The sequence below is a fragment of the Triticum dicoccoides genome, chromosome 6A, assembly GCF_002162155.2.
Source record: "Triticum dicoccoides isolate Atlit2015 ecotype Zavitan chromosome 6A, WEW_v2.0, whole genome shotgun sequence".
NCBI lineage: Eukaryota > Viridiplantae > Streptophyta > Magnoliopsida > Poales > Poaceae > Triticum > Triticum dicoccoides.
In genome coordinates, this window is record NC_041390.1 from 542055905 (window position 1) to 542074825 (window position 18921).

Consider the following 18921-nt stretch of genomic DNA (forward strand, 5'->3'; position numbering starts at 1 on the left):
AACAGTGATTGTATTTTCACGTCCTATCGTATATATGATGACGGTCACAAAACGTATTTCAAAGTTCATTGACAATTTTAGTGACCTTAAATGTATTTGTCTCCTAAGAAAACCTGCGATGAAACTCGCTCCGCGATCCCAATTCCCAACCATTTTATATTTCTCTGACATGCGAGACCCAACCTTAACAGCGAAGCAAACCCCATACTTTGCTTCGTGTCGTCCGTGTACGAATCTCCCTTTCGTCACTTGACCGCAGTTCGATCAGAGCCGTCCACGGCGATTTCCGTGGTCGGCACGAAGGTTCTCGTCTCCACCCGCCCCGTACTGACTCAGCCATCGAGCCCCTCGAACGTGTCGTCCGTCTAAATCTGAGGCGCCCGCCTGCACCGCGTCTACAAGAGCCGCTCCAACCCAACCTCCTCCCCAACCCGCACTGCCATAGACCCATTCCACCCAAAAGCCCCCGCCCAGATCGACCCCCTCCCCGCTCCCCTCGCTAAAGCCGAAATCCCCCGGCGCACACGCACGCACGCCCACCAGAGTTTTCCCCACCCCCCTCCCAAATCCCCTCTCCCAAGCAAAGCGATCTCCGGCGAATCGGAAGGCGCGAGATCCGGCCGCGATGGCGCTGGAGTGGGTGGTGCTGGGGTACGCGGCGGGCGCGGAGGCCATCATGCTGCTGCTGCTGACCCTCCCGGGCCTCGACGCGCTCCGGCGCGGGATGATCTCCGTGGTGCGGAGCGCGCTCAAGCCCATGATGTCGGTGGTGCCCTTCTGCCTCTTCCTGCTCATGGACATCTACTGGAAGTACGAGATGCGGCCCACCTGCGACGACGAGCACGCCTGCACCCCCTCCGAGCACCTCCGCCACCAGAAGTCCATCATGAAGTCCCAGCGCAACGCCCTCCTCATCGCCGCCGCGCTGCTCCTCTACTGGATCCTCTTCTCCGTCACCTCCCTCGTCGTCAAGCTCGACCACCTCCAGCAGCGCGTCGACAAGCTCAAGAAGCGCGACGACTGATCCCCTCCTCCCCGTCGCGTCCCGGCCCCGGCAGGCCGACGGTGCCGTTGCTCCGTCTTCTCCCGCGTTTATGTTCCTAGATACAAACCTGTGATGCATGCGTTCCGTGTTCTTCTTCCTTTGTAGTGTGGATGTTTGAGATCGCGATCCGGATTTCGCTAGCGTTCTGTTATCACTTACCTGCTTCAGATCTAGTTCGAGTAAAATAGGTCTTTATGCGATAAAGATCATCATGAACACTGTTCCTGCAAAACGTTCTTGCGAATGTGTCTCAGAACCATAAATTTGGATAGCCATGCTGGAATCATACTTTTCATTAACTTGTTCCTCATGGATGTTTGTTGATTTCTCTTGTCACATGCTTGCCAAATTAAGTTCAGGCCCCCAGATGCTTTGCCTTGGTAGGAACTGGAATAGTGCGTGTTTAGTTGCCCTGGTTGTGAAAGGTATGGAGTCTCTGGAATGTAAATTGGTTTGGGTCTGGAATGTGAGTTGATTTATGTCACAAGATGGAAGAATGCCTGCTTTTTATTGGGTGATTCTAATTCTATAGTGGAAGAGACTTGTAATTTACAGTACCGTTTGGGAAGGGAAACAAAAAAGAAGGTATAATACTCTGGTTCTGGTCATGAAGAACATATGATGCTAGTTTTTATTCATAACCTGGGTCAGCCTTTAGTTATAGTATGGGATTTGAGTGTTGAAGCAGGCAAGCAGCTTCAGAAAACTTGATTCATCTTCTGTTCTTCCATGTTCCTGTAACTTCCATTTTAGCTATTGATTTGTGTGGGCTGATTGTTGTGGAATGCATGCCTTCTTTTGATTCGTTATGTTGCTTGATGTTTGCAGTGCTTTATTATTTCCATGTTTGCAACTTTCCATCTGAATTTTGAATTGCTGATGCTTTAAGTTTGAACAACAGCAATTCTCCTGACGAAATTTGATCAATGAGTGTTTGTGATATCTTATCTGCTTTCATGTTGTTGCTGTCCGCTTCAAACAATTTGCCGCTGCCCCCTCAAGTATCTAAATCCTGCAGTTCAAAAAAGGGAAGTATCTAAATCCTGGGCCTTACGAGCATCTTTTGATCATTGATGTGTTCTCTGTCCTGTAACCTGAAATCTCTCGCCCTTCTAATTGAAAAGTGTGGTAAGAATTTGTGCTCACTTGTCTTTTATCTTTTGGAGAACTATCTTTGATTTATACTACGCCTACAGTCTTAAATCATATCGAACGAATGTTACGGGCTTGAGGTGGCAACATCCGGATGGAAATCAGGGGAGAGGGAATCGTCAAGTTCAGCATTTTTGTTTATGCCCGCTTCTCTAATCTTTTGGAGAATAGCATTAGAATCACCCAATGGAGAAGATTGTTGGGTGCTACTTGATTTCCACTGTTTATTTGTACTCCACCACGCAGAAGCGTGTGCTTCGCATAGACTGTTCAGTGGACCAGTTTTGAGCCAATATTCCTATCCATCACGCAGAAGCATGTGCTTGCGATTGTTCAAAGTTTAAAGGTTTGCTGAAATCTGGTGAAGCTGACAGTTATTGGATGGGAGTACGTGTTCTCTGTCATATGTTCCTGGTGTTCAGATATTTGGTGTGCTCTTCTGTCTCTCCCAACATTTCTGAACTGCTATTTTCCGGTGGAATTGCATCCGCACGGTTTTAGACACATCTTATTTATCTCTATGTTCTTGTTCCTGTGCAGAGCTCAAGCAACGAGGTCCAAAGTAAATGAAAGTTTGTGTCACTATAATAAAAGAAAAAAGTTTTGTGTCATTCTATAATAAAAGAAAATTTCAGGATGAATTCCACACAAATTAAAAGCACATGAATCTGCTATGTGTTTGGTTGTTGTTTGGATGTATGCATTTCTATTAGAGGCAGCAAGACAGAACTTTCTTTGTTTGTGTCAATTATAAGGTGGAGGAACCCAAATGCAAAATCACTGTTCTGAGTTCTGACCTTAAGTGCCAAGTTTAGCACAATTTGAACCCGTTTGGATTTCTTTTTTAGATCTGACCTCTTCGCTACCGCTGTCATACCTGGCGGTAGGGTACCACAACGTGTCGTTGTAGTCAATGGCGGTAGGAACTAGGTCAACGTGCTCACTGACGTGGCTAAGTGATAGGGTTACAACGGTAGCCCATTATAGCCTAACGCAAGGCTCGATAGCGATATGCCCTTTTGAGGGGTAAGTGAGTGGGGGCTTGGGTGGGCCATCGACCCATTCACCCACATCACCTTTCCCGAGCTGCTGCCCTCCCTCTCCCTCCCTCATTCAAATCCCTCTCAAATCTCTGTTCATTAGGTGCCATCAGTTTGGTGAATCAGGGTCATTTCATGATAAGAGGCAAATGTTGCAAATGTGTCCCGATGTTACGATGAGAAGTAGCTATCGTTTCCAGTGGAGTAGATTGGCGATCAGACTACGAACGTGCGAAGATGTCACGCCTTAGTAATCGCTAAACCAACTCTGAGAGGTTAATAATCATGCCGGAGCATGATCAACCTGACGAGGGTCTATTTCCTGCAAGCAAACAAGAACAAGTATAAGAGGGAAACTTTATTAATCAAGTGGGGTTCTATGGCGTCTTGTCTGGTCGTTGAACACAAAAGAAGGATGCGAGTTTCAGATATGGCAACATTTAATCTAAACAAAATCCAAGTGTAAACGGTGCCTTAAGGCCTATATTTATAGGAGAAAAAGGAGGAGATTTCGTCCTGCCATGGCAAGGTGGGACCAAAACACCTCCTGAGTCGTTTTTCCTACAATACGGACTCTAAAACCAGCCTATGAAGTATTATTTTGAAATTACATGGACCTGGTCAGAACTAAGGTGACATGACACCAATAATAAGCTATGGACGAAATTTACGAAATGACATTTTGTATATTTCGTCCATGTCCTTGTGGGTCATCATGGGGGCTTCAAAGTGCTGAAAACTCCATTAGAAACGTTGTTCTGGTTCCTTTCGCGTGCGCCTTCATCTTCATGCTTGATCCTGCGCCGGTGTTCACCCCTCTTGTCCATGCTAGGCCCTTCATTAGTAATCAACACAAATGTATTATTTTAGGCAGCATCATATTCTCATGAACATTAAAATTATTCTCAAGAAACGGAAGTGGAGTATCTGATAATTTAATTGGCATTCGCTAGCTCTAGCAATTGGTCCAGTATGTATAGTAGCAGAGGCTGTGGGTGTAACTATGGTATTGATGTCCTCGTCATTTCCTGTGGACTTTCTCATCCCTCATAGTTTGGCTCGTGTGAATCATCTCAGTTGATGGCATTGTTTACTTGGGAGCAAACCCTAGCTCTACTCATTTTGTGTTAAATCAACGGATATGATGGGCGGTAGGGTCTTTTGTGATTTATGATGTGTAGTGGTATATTCTTGTGGTTGGTAGCAAGAAGTAGAGTTATGGTTAGTGCTAACCAATGTCATCATTTATGTTTTAATTTAGCCATGGACTAGTGTAGTTGTTTTGTTCTTTGGATATAATGCATAGTAATGAATGATCCATACAATACACTAGACTTGTCATTGATGCCTTAATTTATTTATATTATATTTAGATGGAGAGACTCGTTAATGTTCATTATTTGTACAAGGATGCATTCTTGAGTAGCAATGCGGACAATGGTGAGGAAGCCATTGTTTTCGATACATGCCCTAGTTATGAGGAGGTTTGTGAGAAAGTGAGATATGTGTTGAAGTGGATGGACCCAATAATGAAGTTAAACTAATAAGAAGGTATGATGTTGGAGTGAGATCAAAATCTCGATTGAAGAGTATGTCTATCACCTCGGATTTGCATTAGAAGGTATACAAGGACAAACTTGCGAAATCAGAAGACATGTCACTTGAATTGTTTCTCACCAAGGTTGAAGGTCCTCGGCTTGAAATCGACTTGAACAGTATGCCTCCTCCCCAATTCATGATATGAGCAAGAGTAGAAGTGTGCCACGTGTTGTGGACAGGGTCGAGGTGTGTGCCTTGATAACCCACAAGTGTAGGGGATCGCAACAGCTTTCGAGGATAGAGTATTCAACCCAAATTTATTGATTCGACACAAGGGGGCCAAAGAATATTCTCAAGTATTAGCAGCTGAGTTGTCAATTCAACCACACCTGGATAACTTAATATCTGCAGCAAAGTATTTAGTAGCAAAGTAGTATGATAGTAGTGGTAACGATAATAAAAGTGTAACAAAAGCAAAAGCAATATTTTTGGTGTTTTGTAGTGATTGTAACAGTAACAACGGGAAAGTAAATAAGTGTAAACCAGTAGATGGAAAGCTCGTAGGTATTGGATCGGTGATGGATAATTATGCCGGATGCGGTTCATCATGTAACAGTCATAACATAGGGTGACACAGAACTAGCTCCAATTCATCAATGTAATGTAGGCATGTATTCCGAATATAGTCATACGTGCTTATGGAAAAGAACTTGCATGACATATTTTGTCTTACCCTCCCGTGGCAGCTGGGTCCTAATGGAAACTAAGGGATATTAAGGCCTCCTTTTAATAGAGTACCGGAACAAAGCATTAGCACATAGTGAATACATGAACTCCTCAAACTATGGTCATCATCGGGAGTGGTCCCGATTATTGTCACTTCGGGGTTGCCGGATCATAACACATAGTAGGTGACTATAGACTTGCAAGATAGGATCAAGAACACACACATATTCATGAAAACATAATAGGTTCATATCTGAAATCATGGCACTCAGGCCCTAGTGACAAGCATTAAGCATAGCAAAGTCATAGCAACATCAATCTCAGCACATAGTGGATACTAGGGATCAAACCCTAACAAAACTAACTCGATTACATGATAGATCTCATCAAACCCATCACCGTCCAGCAAACCTACGATGGAATTACTCACGCACGGCGGTGAGCATCATGAAATTGGTGATGGAGGATGGTTGATGATGACGACGGCGACGAATCCCCCTCTCCGGAGCCCCGAACGGACTCCAGATCAGCCCTCCCGAGAGGTTTTAGGGCTTGGCAGCGGCTCCGTATCGTAAAACGCGATGATTTCTTCTCCTTGATTTTTTCCCGGAAAGGAAATATATAGAGTTGGAGTTGGCGTCGAAGGAGCTCCAGGGGGCTCACGAGGTAGGGGGCGCGCCCTAGGGGGGGCGCCCCCACCCTCGTGGACAGGGTGTGGGCCCCCTGGTCTTCATCTTTGGCAAGGATTTTTTTATTATTTTTAACTAGATGTTCCGTGGAGTTTCAGGTCATTTCGAGAACTTTTGTTTTCTGCACATAAAACAACATCATAGCAATTCTGCTGAAAACAACGTCAGTCCGGGTTAGTTCCATTCAAATCATGCAAGTTAGAGTCCAAAACAAGGGCAAAAGTGTTTGGAAAAGTAGATACGACAGAGACGTATCAACTCCCCCAAGCTTAAACCTTTGCTTGTCCTCAAGCAATTCAGTTGACAAACTGAAAGTGATAAAGAAAAACTTTTACAAAATCTGTTTTCTCTTGTTGTTGTAAATATGTAAAGCCAGAATTCAACTTTTCAGCAAAGATTATAACTAACTACATTTGCAATAATTCTCAGGTCTCATGATTACTCATATCAATAGCATAATCAGCTAGCGAGCGATAATAATAAATCTCGGATGACAACACTTTCTCAAAACAGTCATAATATGATATAACAAGATGGTATCTCGCTAGCCCTTTCTGAGACCGCAAAATATAAATGCAGAGCACCTTTAAAGATCAAGGACTGACTAGACATTATAATTCATGGTAAAAGAGATCCAATCATAGTCATATCCAATATAAATTAATAGTAATGAATGCTAATGACAGCTGTGCTCTCCAACTAGTGCTTTTAATAAGAGGGTGATGACTCAACATAAAAGTAAATAGATAGACCCTTCGCAGAGGGAAGCAGGGATTTGTAGAGGTGCTAGAGCTCGATTTTGAAATAGAGATAAATAATATTTTGAGCGGTATACTTTCATTATCAACATAACAACCAAGACATGGCGATATCTTCCATGCTACACACATTATAGGCGGTTCCCAAACAGAATGGTAAAGTTTATACTCCCCCTCCACCAACAAGCATCGATCCATGACTTGCTCGAAACAACGAGTGTCTCCAACTAGCAACAGTCCCAGGGGGAGTTTTGTTTGTAATTATTTCAATTTAGTTTGCAGAAAGCATGGGACTGGGCATCCCGGTGACCAGCCATTTTCTCGTGAGTGAGGAGTGGAGTCCACTCCTCTTGAGAATAACCCGCCTAACATGGAAGATAAGGGCAGCCCTAGTTGATACATGAGCTATTCGAGCATACAAAACAGAATGTTTATTTGAAGGTTTAGAGTTTGGCACATACAAATTTACTTGGAACGGCAGGTAAATACCGCATATAGGAAGGTATAGTGGACTCATATGGAATAACTTTGGGGTTTAAGGGATTGGATGCAGAAGCAGTATTCCCGCTTAGTACAAGTGAAGACTAGCAAAAGACTGGGGAGCGACCAACTAGAGAGCGACAACAGTCATGAACATGCATTAAAATTAATAGACATTGGATGCAAGCATGAGTAGGATATAATCCACCATGAACATAAATATCATGAAGGCTATGTTGATTTGTTTCAATTACATGCGTGAACATGTGCCAAGTCAAGTCACTTAAATCATTCAAAGGAGGATACCAACCCATCATACCACATCACAACCATTTCGATAGCATGTTGGCACGCAAGGTAAACCATTATAACTCATAGCTAATCAAGCATGGCACGAGCAATTATGATCTCTAATTGTCATTGCAAACATGTGTACTCATAATAAGCTGAATCAAGAACGATGAACTCATCATATTTACAAAAACAAGAGAGGTCGAGCTCATACCAGCTTTTCTCATCTCAGCCAGTCCATCATATATCATCATAATTGCCTTTCACTGGCACGAACGAACGATGTGAATAATAATAAGAGTGCACGTGCATTGGACTAAACTGGAATCTGCGAGCATTCAATAAATAGGAGAAGACAAGGCAATATGGGTTCTTGGTTAAATCAACAATAATGCATATAAGAGCCACTTCAACAATTTAATCATGGTCTTCTCCTATCGACCCCCAAAGAAAAGAAAAGAAATAAAAACTATTTACACGGGAAAGCTCTCAACAAGCAAAAGAAGAACGGGAAATATTTTTTTGGGTTTTCTTTTTAAATATTACTACTACAGCAAGAAAAGTGAACTACTACTAATTTTTTTGGTTTTTCTTAAGGTTTAACAAACACACAAGAAGAAAGCAGGAAAAAGAAAATAAACTAGCATGGATATTACAGTGAAAGAGTATGAGCACCGACATCTAGCAATGAGTGTGTGAACATAAATATAATGTCGGTGAGAAATACGTACTCCCTCAAGCTTAGGTTTTTGGCCTAAGTTGGTTGGGATGGCCTGGCGGATACCCGTAGGTGTAGCTGGGGTCGTACTGAGATGCAGCGACTATCGCCGCCTAAGCTGCAACGTGGCGTCGGGCTGCCTCTCCTCTCGTACTCATCTGCCTCCTCTCTGGTAATAACATATCTTCCTTTTGTCTAAAAATGAAAGAAGGCAGGAGCAGGGAGAGTAATACGGACAACACGCCGTTTGTCAAAGATTAGTCGATATAAGAGAGGTGATTCATTCCTCTCGACAAATTGGTGGGAGGTCATAGAATTAAAATCTAAATAAGCAGGAGGCAACTCCATATCACCCTCGTGAACGTCCACCACAAGAAAATTAGCTAAGCGGGTTGTATAAATTCCTCCAAAGAAATCTCCATTATATCTATTATGATGCAACTTATGTGCTACAATGGCTCCCATATGATAAGATTGGTCTCCTAACACAGTGCTCCTGAGAATGCTGAGGTCAGGGACACACATGTGACATGCTTCATCCTTAGCATTTATGTACCTATCTATGAAGAGAGCAAAATAATGTATAGCAGGAAAGTGAATGCTCCCTATGGTAGTTTGTGTTATATCTCTAGATTCCCCTACGGTTATACCAGCAAGAAAGTCTCTAAATTCAGATTTACGGGGGTCACTAACACTATCTCATTGTGAAAGTTTGCAAGCAGAAGTAAAATCCTCTAAGTCTATGGTATAAGATTTGTCATAAAGATCAAACATGACAGTAGGAGAATTACGCGAAGATAAAAATTCAAACCTCCTCACAAATGAGCTAGTGAGTTGATGTTACTGTGGGCATTTGTCTGCCTCAAAGTCCACAAGATCGGCGTTACGCAAATATGCGTTAAATTCCTCTTTGATTCCCGCTCGATCCATAAAATTTTCTGAAGGTCATTCACAAGGCCGCACTGGAGCATCCCTTGGGGGCTCCTCATCAGCATCACGCATTGCAAGCCTGGGGCCTTGCTTCCTTGAAGAACCACCTTGGAACATTTTCCTAAGCATATTGCTTCCTCTGAAAAATTTCTGAAATTTTTAGTAACTTCAAACAAAAATGAACAAAGCTCAACAAAATTGATAGCAACTACTCCTATAAGTGCCTAGAGGATATATCATGCATTAGAACTACTTGGAACCATATAAATTTGACATGCAAGCTCAAGGACATGGTCACCTATGCAACACAAATTTGCAAAGAATAAAGCACTAGAACAAAAACTAATTGGACCAATGGAGGAGTCACATACCAAGGAACAATCTTTGCAAGCAGTTTTGTGATAGGTGCTTTGAGCAAGGAGATCGAAAATCACAGCAAAGTGAGCTAGAACTCGTGCTTGAGTTGGATATTCGTGTTTGTGGGAGGAAGAAGAAGAGGATGGGTGCAGGAATAAGTGGAGGAGGGCCACCATGGGCCCACGAGGCAGGGGGCGCGCCCTCCACCCTCGTGGCCAGGTGGCAGCTCCCCCCGCGGTGCTTTCAGTACCATAAATCCTCAGATAATCCCAAAAAATCATATTAAATTGGCATGGCATTTGGATGACTTTTATTTTTAGGGTATTTTAATATTGCACGGATAAATCAGGAAACAGACAGAAAAAATACTATTTTTACTTTATTTCATCTGAATAACAGAAAGTATAAAGAGGGTACAGAAGGTTGTGCCTTCTAGTTTCATTCGTCTCATGCTCATCAAAAGGAATCCACTAACAAGGTTGATCAGGTCTTGTTAATAAACTCATTCCGAATAACATGAAACCGGAGAAATTTCGAATAACACTATGTTACCTCAACGGGGATATGCACATCCCCAAAAATAAGTATATCATATTTCTTCTTGACAGTAGGAAGAGGAAATTTAAAACCTCCAAATATAATCGATGGAATTTTTCCAATAGAGTTGATACTATGAACTTGAGGTTGTTTCCTCGGAAAGTGTACCGTATGCTCATTACCATTAACATGAAAAGTGACATTACCTTTGTTGCAATCAATAACAGCCCCTGCAGTATTCAAAAAGGGTCTTCCAAGAATAATAGACATACTATCGTCCTCGGGAATATCAAGAATAATAAAGTCCGTTAAAATAGTAACGTTTGCAACCACAACAGGCACATCCTCACAAATACCGACAGGTATAGCAGTTGATTTATCAGCCATTTGCAAAGATATTTCAGTAGGTGTCAACTTATTCAAATCAAGTCTACGATATAAAGAGAGAGGCATAACACTAACACCGGCTCCAAGATCACATAAAGCAGTTTTAACATAGTTTCTTTTAATGGAGCATGGTATAGTAGGTACTCCTGGATCTCCAAGTTTCTTTGGTATTCCACCCTTAAAAGTGTAATTAGCAAGCATGGTGGAAATTTCAGCTTCCGGTATCTTTCTTTTCTTTGTAACAATATTTTTCATATACTTAGCATAAGGATTCATTTGAGCATATCAGTTAATCGCATACGCAAAAAGATAGGTCTAATCATTTCAGCAAAGCGTTAAAAACCTCATCATCCTTTTTCTTGGATGGTTTGGGAGGAAAAGGCATGGGTTTCTGAACCCATGGTTCTCTTTTTTTACCATGTTTCCTAGCAACAAAGTCTCTCTTATCATAACGTTGATTCTTTGGTTGTGGGTTATCAAGATCAACAGCAGGTTCAATTTCTACATCATTATCATTACTAGGTTGAGCATCATCATGAACATAATCATTAACATTTTCACTAGGTTCATGTTCATTACCGGATTGTGTTTCAGCATCAGACATAGAGATATCATTTGGATTCTCAGGTGGTTCAGCATAGGTTCACTAGAAGTTTGTAAAGTCCTATCATTTTTCTTTTTCTTCCTTTTAGAAGAACTAGGTACATCAATATTATTTCTCTGAGAATCTTGCTCAATTCTCTTAGGGTGACCTTCAGGATACAAAGGTTCCTGAGTCATTCTACCAGTTCTAGTAGCCACTCTAACAGCATAATCATTTTTCTTACTATTCATTTCAGTGAGCAAACTATTTTGAGCTTTAAGTACTTGTTCTACTTGAGTGGTAACCATAGAAGCATGTTTTCTAACAAGTTTAAGTTCACCTCTAATATTAGTCATATAATCACCCAAGTGTTTAATCATATCGAAATCATATTTCAATTGTCTACCAAAATAAGCATTGAAATTTTCTTGTTTGACAATAAAATTATCGAACTCATCAGAGCATTGTCTAGCAGACTTATAGTGAGGAATATCACCTTCATCAAATCTATAGAGAGAATTTACCTTTACTACCTGTGTCGGGTTATCAAGACCAGGAGGTTCTTCAATAGGTAATGGATCAAGATCATATGTTTCTTCAACAGGCGGTAAATTAAGATCATGTATTTCTTAAATAGGAGGTAAATTCTTAACATCTTCAGCTTTAATACCTTTTTCTTTTATAGATTTCTTTGCCTCTTACATATCTTCGGGACTGAGAAATAGAACACCTCTCTTCTTCAGAGTTGGTTTAGGAATAGGATCAATAATTGGTTCAGGGGCTGGCTTAGGAGGTGCCCAATTATTTTCATTTGTCAACATATTATTCAATAGAATTTCAGCTTCACCCGGTGTTCTTTCCCTGAAAAGAGAACCATCACAACTATCCAGGTAATCTCCGGAAGCATCGGTTAGTCCATTATAAAAGATATCCAATATTTCATTTTTCTTAAGAGGATGATCAGGCAAAGCATTAAGTAACTTGAGAAGCCTCCCCCAAGCTTGTGGGAGACTCTCTTCTTCAATTTGCACAAAGTTGTATATTTTCTTTAAGGCAGCTTGTTTCTTATGAGCAGGGAAATATTTAGCAGAGAAGTAATAAATCATATCCTGGGGACTACGCACACAACCAGGATCAAGAGAATTAAATCATATCTTAGCATCACCCTTTAATGAGAACGGAAATATTTTAAGGATATAAAAGTAGCAAGATCTCTCATCATTAGTGAACAGGGTGGCTATATCATTTAATTTAGTAAGATGTGCCACAACAATTTCAGATTCATAGCCATGAAAAGGATTAGATTCAACCAAAGTAATTATATCAGGATCAATAGAGAATTCATAATCCTTATCGGCAACACAGATAGGTGAAGTAGCAAAAGTAGGGTCAGGTTTCATTCTATCTTTAAGAGATTGCTTATTCCAATCAGCTAATAACCTCTTGAGTTCATATCTATCTTTGCAAGCTAAAATAGTTGCAGAAGATTCAATATCAAAAACATAACCCTCAGGAATAACATGCCTATCTTCATCATCACTTTCATCATTATAATCAGTATCAATAATTTCTTTCTCTCTAGCCCTAGCAATTTGTTCATCAAGAAATTCACTAAGGGGCACAGTAGTATCAAGCATAGAAGTAGTTTCATCATAAGTATCATGCATAGCAGAAGTGGCATCATCAATAACATTGCGACATATCAGAACGAATAGCAGAAGCAGGTTTAGGTGTCGCAAGCTTACTCAAAACAGAAGTTGAATTAAGTGCAGAGCTAGATGGCAGTTCGTTACCTCTCCTCGTAGTTGAGGGATAAATTGTTGTCTTAGTGTATTTCAAGTTCTTCATAGTGTCCAGCAGATATAAATCCCAAGTGACTCAAAGAATAGAGCTATGCTCCCCGGCAATGGCGCCAGAAATTAGTCTTGATAACCCACAAGTGTAGGGGATCACAACAGCTTTCGAGGGTAGAGTATTCAACCCAAATTTATTGATTCGACACAAGGGGAGCCAAAGAATATTCTCAAGTATTAGCAGCTGAGTTGTCAATTCAACCACACCTAGATAACTTAATATCTGCAGCAAAGTATTTAGTAGCAAAGTAATATGATAGTAGTGGCAACGGTAATAAAAGGGTAACAAAAGCAAAAGCAATATTTTTGGTGTTTTGTAGTGATTGTAATAGTAACAACGGGAAAGTAAATAAGCGAAAACCAGTAGATGGAAAGCTCGTAGGCATTGGATCGGTGATGGATAGTTATGCCGGATGCGGTTCATCATGTAACAGTCATAACATAGGGTGACACAGAACTAGCTCCAATTCATCAATGTAATGTAGGCATGTATTCCGAATATAGTCATACGTGCTTATGGAAAAGAACTTGCATGACATCTTTTGTCCTACCCTTCCGTGGCAGCGGGGTCCTAATGGAAACTAAGGGATATTAAGGCCTCCTTTTAATAGAGTACCGGAACAAAGCATTAGCACATAGTGAATACATGAACTCCTCAAACTATGGTCATCATCGGGAGTGGTCCCGATTATTGTCACTTCAGGGTTGCCGGATCATAACACATAGTAGGTGACTATAGACGTGCAAGATAGGATCAAGAACACACATACATTCATGAAAACATAATAGGTTCAGATCTGAAATCATGGCACTCGGGCCCTAGTGACAAGCATTAAGCATAGCAAAGTCATAGCAACATCAATCTCAGAACATAGTGGATACTAGGGATTAAACCCTAACAAAACTAACTCGATTACATGATAGATCTCATCCAACCGATCACCGTCCAGCAAGTCTACGATGGAATTACTCATGCACGACGGTGAGCATCATGAAATTGATGATGGATGATGGTTGATGATGACGACGGCGACGAATCCCCCTCTCCGGAGCCCCGAACGGACTCCAGATCAGCCCTCCCAAGAGGTTTTAGGGCTTGGCGGCGGCTCCGTATCGTAAAACGCGATGATTTCTTCTCCTTGATTTTTTCCCCCGAAAGCAAATATATAGAGTTGGAGTTGGCGTCGGAGGAGCTCCAGGGGGCTCACGAGGTAGGGGGGCGCGCCCTAGGGGGGGGCGCCCCCCACCCTCGTGGACAGGGTGTGGGCCCCCTGGTCTTCATCTTTGGCAAGGATTTTTTATTATTTTTAACTAGATGTTCCATGGAGTTTCATGTCATTCCGAGAACTTTTGTTTTCTGCACATAAAACAACATCATGGCAATTTTGCTGAAAACAGCGTCAGTCCGGGTTAGTTCCATTCAAATCATGAAAGTTAGAGTCCAAAACAAGGGCAAAAGTGTTTGGAAAAGTAGATACGACGGAGACGTAACATGCCTCCACTGCTTCTAGCCAAACCGCCAACTAGCCAAGCAAATGGAGTTGCGGTGTATGCCCCTAATGCTTCTAGCCAGCCACAAGGTAGCCAAGCAAATGAAGTCGAGGTGAATGTTGCTGCCATAGTAATTCAAGATGATGCTGATGTTGTTAGTGATGATTTTGTTGCAGAGGAAGAGGTTCATTATAATGATATCGGTGATTTGGATGTCCTTGTCGCGCAGCAGGACATGGATCGTGAGCTCCCTTTAGGTGTACGAATGGGTATCACTCAGATGACAAGGGTCAGAGGAAGAATTGGACGAGGATGGATTCATGGAGAAAGAAAACTAAATCTTATTCGAGTTGACGGGTAAGGAAAAATAAACTCCCTTGTTTCGTGGTCTTAGCCTTGCCCATAAGGCCATGGTTGATAGTGGGATGAGAATGATGGAGATTGAGCCGACACCCTGCTCCGAACCAAGGGCGAAGAACTAGGACGAGAATGCTAATTTGAAGAAATGTGTGAAGTTTGTGTGCTTGGAGGAGTTCAAGGTGCGGTTGAGCGACTATGCCATTAGGAACCATAGGCCATATATTGGTGGCCACTCCGACTAAAAAGTGCGCTACATCGTGAAATGTAACAAAGAAGGAAGCCCATGGAAGGTCCGCGTAAGAAGAATTGACAAAACTGGGCAAAGGGTGTTACAAAGTTGTGTAGTCACTCACAAGTGCCCACCGCCGTCGGAATCAGGCCGCTGTAAGGGGCACCGCCAACTCATGTCTGAATATCTCAAGTACAAATTGATGAAAGAAATAGCATGTGATCCAACCGTCAAGGTGGAGTTTCTCATGCGAACGGTGAAAAAACATTATGGATATGAATTCAAGTATGGAAAGACCTGGAAGGCCAATGCAAACATTACGGATTATGAAGAAGAATACATTGACCTCCCAAGGTTGTTTAGAGCGATTACACATAGGAACCCAGATATGTTGGTCCAGGACGATATTGGAGTGTTCCACCGTGCCTTCTGGAGTTATGAGCAATGCATCGGGGCATTTAAGTATTGTTGGCCGATTTTTTCTATAGAGGACACTTTCTTGACCGACAAATACAGGGGCATAATAATGGTAGCAAGGTGAATGTGGATAGGGAGGGATGCATCATACCGGACCCGCTCCATGGCCTCAAGACAATAGACATTGTTATTTCAGGTCTTTCAAAGCTTCACCACCAATGGTGCATGCGACATTTCGTGGTAAACTTTTACCAGACATGTATGAGCAAGGAGTTCAGCCAAGATCTAATCCATCTTTGTGTTACCTTCACCACCGATGCATTCTGATCTCGCTATGGAAAACTGTACCTAGACCTGAACGAAGGGGGGAAAGAATTCTCAAAAAGGAATTTGGACGAGAAACACAAGTGGGCACGCAGTCATGATTAAGGAGGTTTGAGATACGTCGACATGACGAGCAACATAGTTGAATGTTTCAACAATGTGCTCAAGGGTGATTGTTTATTGTTAGTGAGTGCAATAGTGGAGTGTACTTTCTTCAAGCTTAACGAGTATTCTCGGAGGCATTCCCAAAAGACTGCCAAATTGATATGTAATATTTTTTTAAATTGTCAACATATTTTGAAACCGTGAACCTTTTTTTGAAACACATTTTCTTAATTGTGAGCAAAATAAAGGAAACATAACTTTTTTATAATTTTGAACAAAAAATTAAAACGTGAACATTTTTTGAAATTTCCAAAGATTTTTTCTAACACACGATTTTTTTAGTTTTGAACACTTTTTGAAAACGTGAACGTTATTGTGATTTGTGAACAATTTTTGAAAATAGGAACCTGTTTTGAACATTCGGCATATTTTTTTTGAAAACGGAAACTCGCATAGGATTTATTTTTTGAAAACGGAAACTCGCATAGGAACCATCGCAGGCTTGATCGACAAGGCTATAAAGCCCAATCGCCCGCTCAAAAAAAAAAAGAACGTAAGCGCCCGGCGACGGCGAGCGGCAGATACGCCCCCTATCGCGCACCGGCGCCGCTAGCTAGCTACTACCTCCCTTCTCCGATCAATCCAGCGTCAACGAGGGAAACAAAACGAACATGAACCAAATTTTGAAGAAATCGGGCTCCGCCATCTTCCGGCTCCTCGTGCGCTGCAAGCCGGGGGTCCGACCACCACAGCCGCCGCTGCGCACGGCCACTAGGTCCTACCGCGCCTACCGGCGGCGCTTGCCGGCGGTCTCGCGCTCGGCCACTACCCCAAGCCATGGACTCTTAAGCGAAGGGCCGCGGCGCCCGGAGCTCATCCACTTCACCCGAGGCCGCGGCGGGGAGCCGTGGTACCTCGACTGGCGGAAGTTGGCCGCGCGGGTTCTCGCCCCTGGCGCCGCGGCGATCGCCGCGTACTACCACAACCTCGAGACCGTGCCGTACACCAACCGCACCCACCTTGTGTTCCTCTCTCCCCGGATCGAGCGGTGGCTCGGCGGGCGCGCGTTCGACGATCTCAAGAAGGAGAAAGCCGGCATGATCCTACCCGCGGAACACTACGAGAGCGTGCGCGTCAGGCGCATCACCTCGGAGATCGTCCGCGCCGCCCGACGCACCCTTGGAGTTGCGCCCGTCGATCCAGCCGGGGAGCTGCTGAATGACAGGTTCATGGCCAGGAACTACGGGAAGCAGGCGATGACGAGGCAAGATCTTGGTCTACACTGGATTGCTCGACTACTTCAGAACTGACGCCGAGATCGCCGCTGTGCTAGGGCATGAGGTGGTAACAAGATCTTACTGATTTATTTATTTATATTTTTCGACAAAGGATTTTTTTTATATCAATCCAATTCAATCATCCATACAGCCGCACTTAGGGCAAACCAAACCCGGCCTCTGCATACTATGTAATCTTGTGCGAGTTTACAGTTTACAGTGAACCCATCAAACTGAAACCAGTGATTTTTTGGGCAGGTTGGACACATTATTGCGAGGCACTCGGCCGAGGCGATCACCAAGAGCTTGTGTTCTTATGCTGTGCAACGACTTGTCATGGGGCGGGACAGTCCAGACTTCATGAGGGGTGTATCGAAATTACTATTCACGCTGCCCTTCTCACGAAAGTAAGACATGTATTCACGATAATTCATCCTGGAGCCCGGGCTCAGCTGCTCCCGGTCAGAAAAAAATTCAAAACAAATACTAGAAAAATTCAAAAAATCCAATTTTTTTTGTGTGGTAGATAATTTGATGTGTGAGGCCCGCTTCAAATTTTAATTCATTTGGATATCTGAGTAGGTCTCGGCAAAAAAGACAAATCGGATCAAAACAGCTCATGGACAGTAAACTTTTTTACAGACCCTGATTTCGTCTTTTTTGCACAGACTTGCTCAAATGTCCAAACGAGTTAAATTTTTCAGCGAACCTCACGCATCTAATTATCTATCACACACAAAAAATTTGGAATTTTTTGAATTTGTTTTGTGTTTGTTTTGATTTTTTCCGTGAGCGGGGGTGCAGCTGAGCCTGGGTGCAGATTCGCCGCACTCATGTATTCATCAATTCTGCATTTTACGTTGTTCTCGGTGATCCACATTCTGCATGTGTGATAAGCTGCAAATGTTATAAAAATGGTACTAGATTTTAATTTGACCCTTGATGCATTAATTCCTCAAGGAGAGTGATACATCTAGTGTCAAGTAATTGGCCTAGGACAAGTAGTGATTTTCTGTTCTTTAAGTGCTATAATTGCTCAAAGGATAGGCTATGTCTAGCTCTTATCTACTCCCTCCGTTCACAAATATTACTACCGTTTCAAATTACTTGTCTTAGATTTGTCTAAATACGGATGTGTAGATATATCCGTATCTAGACAAATATATGACAACTAATTTGGGACGGAGGGAGTATAAGATGTTCTAGCTTTTTTTGTGAATTGGGTTAGGTGTGTGTGTGTCTATATATATATATATATATAGGACAAATGTTTCTACAAGCAGTGGTAGTTATCACCACTTGCGTTTTGTATGTTGTATATAGTATCTGTCGAAATCGAGAGTATGTACGTGTAGTATGTAGTATATAATAATGATTAGGTAGTATATATACAAATTTTTAGGTAGTACGTATCATTTTTTGAGTATGCTCTTTTTTACGTCCACATATGTACGTATTTCACAAATATAACAAAAACTATGGGCTCATGTGCAATTTTTTCATGTAACTTGTTTTGAAATATCTTAGATATAGTATATGAACATATTTAAAATAATAAAATAGTATATATAGTACCACATGCTAGTATATGAGACATGTGGGGTAACTACCACCGGATGGTAGGATGGATTTT

The 18921-nt window shown here is 42.2% G+C and overlaps 2 protein-coding genes across 2 annotated transcripts in view; both read left to right on the plus strand.

Moving 5' to 3' along the window:
• The first annotated feature begins 507 nt into the window (after positions 1–507).
• LOC119317786 lies at positions 508–1369 on the plus strand. The gene has a single exon (XM_037592284.1). The coding sequence runs from the start codon at positions 626–628 to the stop codon at positions 1022–1024; it is 399 nt and encodes a 132-aa protein (XP_037448181.1). The 5' UTR covers positions 508–625; the 3' UTR covers positions 1025–1369.
• Positions 1370–16682: 15313 nt separating this feature from the next.
• LOC119315965 (mitochondrial metalloendopeptidase OMA1-like) overlaps positions 16683–18921 on the plus strand; it is a 4463-nt gene continuing 2224 nt past the window's right edge. The window contains exons 1-3 of the mRNA XM_037590389.1: positions 16683–17195; positions 17281–17352; positions 17547–17695. Coding sequence (XP_037446286.1) covers positions 16683–17195; positions 17281–17352; positions 17547–17695 — 734 coding nt within the window. The remainder of the gene's footprint in view (positions 17196–17280; positions 17353–17546; positions 17696–18921) is intronic.

Coding starts and splice junctions, on each gene's coding strand:
- LOC119317786 (XM_037592284.1), top strand. CDS start 626: ATGGCGCTGGAGTGGGTGGTGCTGGGGTACGCGGCGGGCGCGGAGGCC.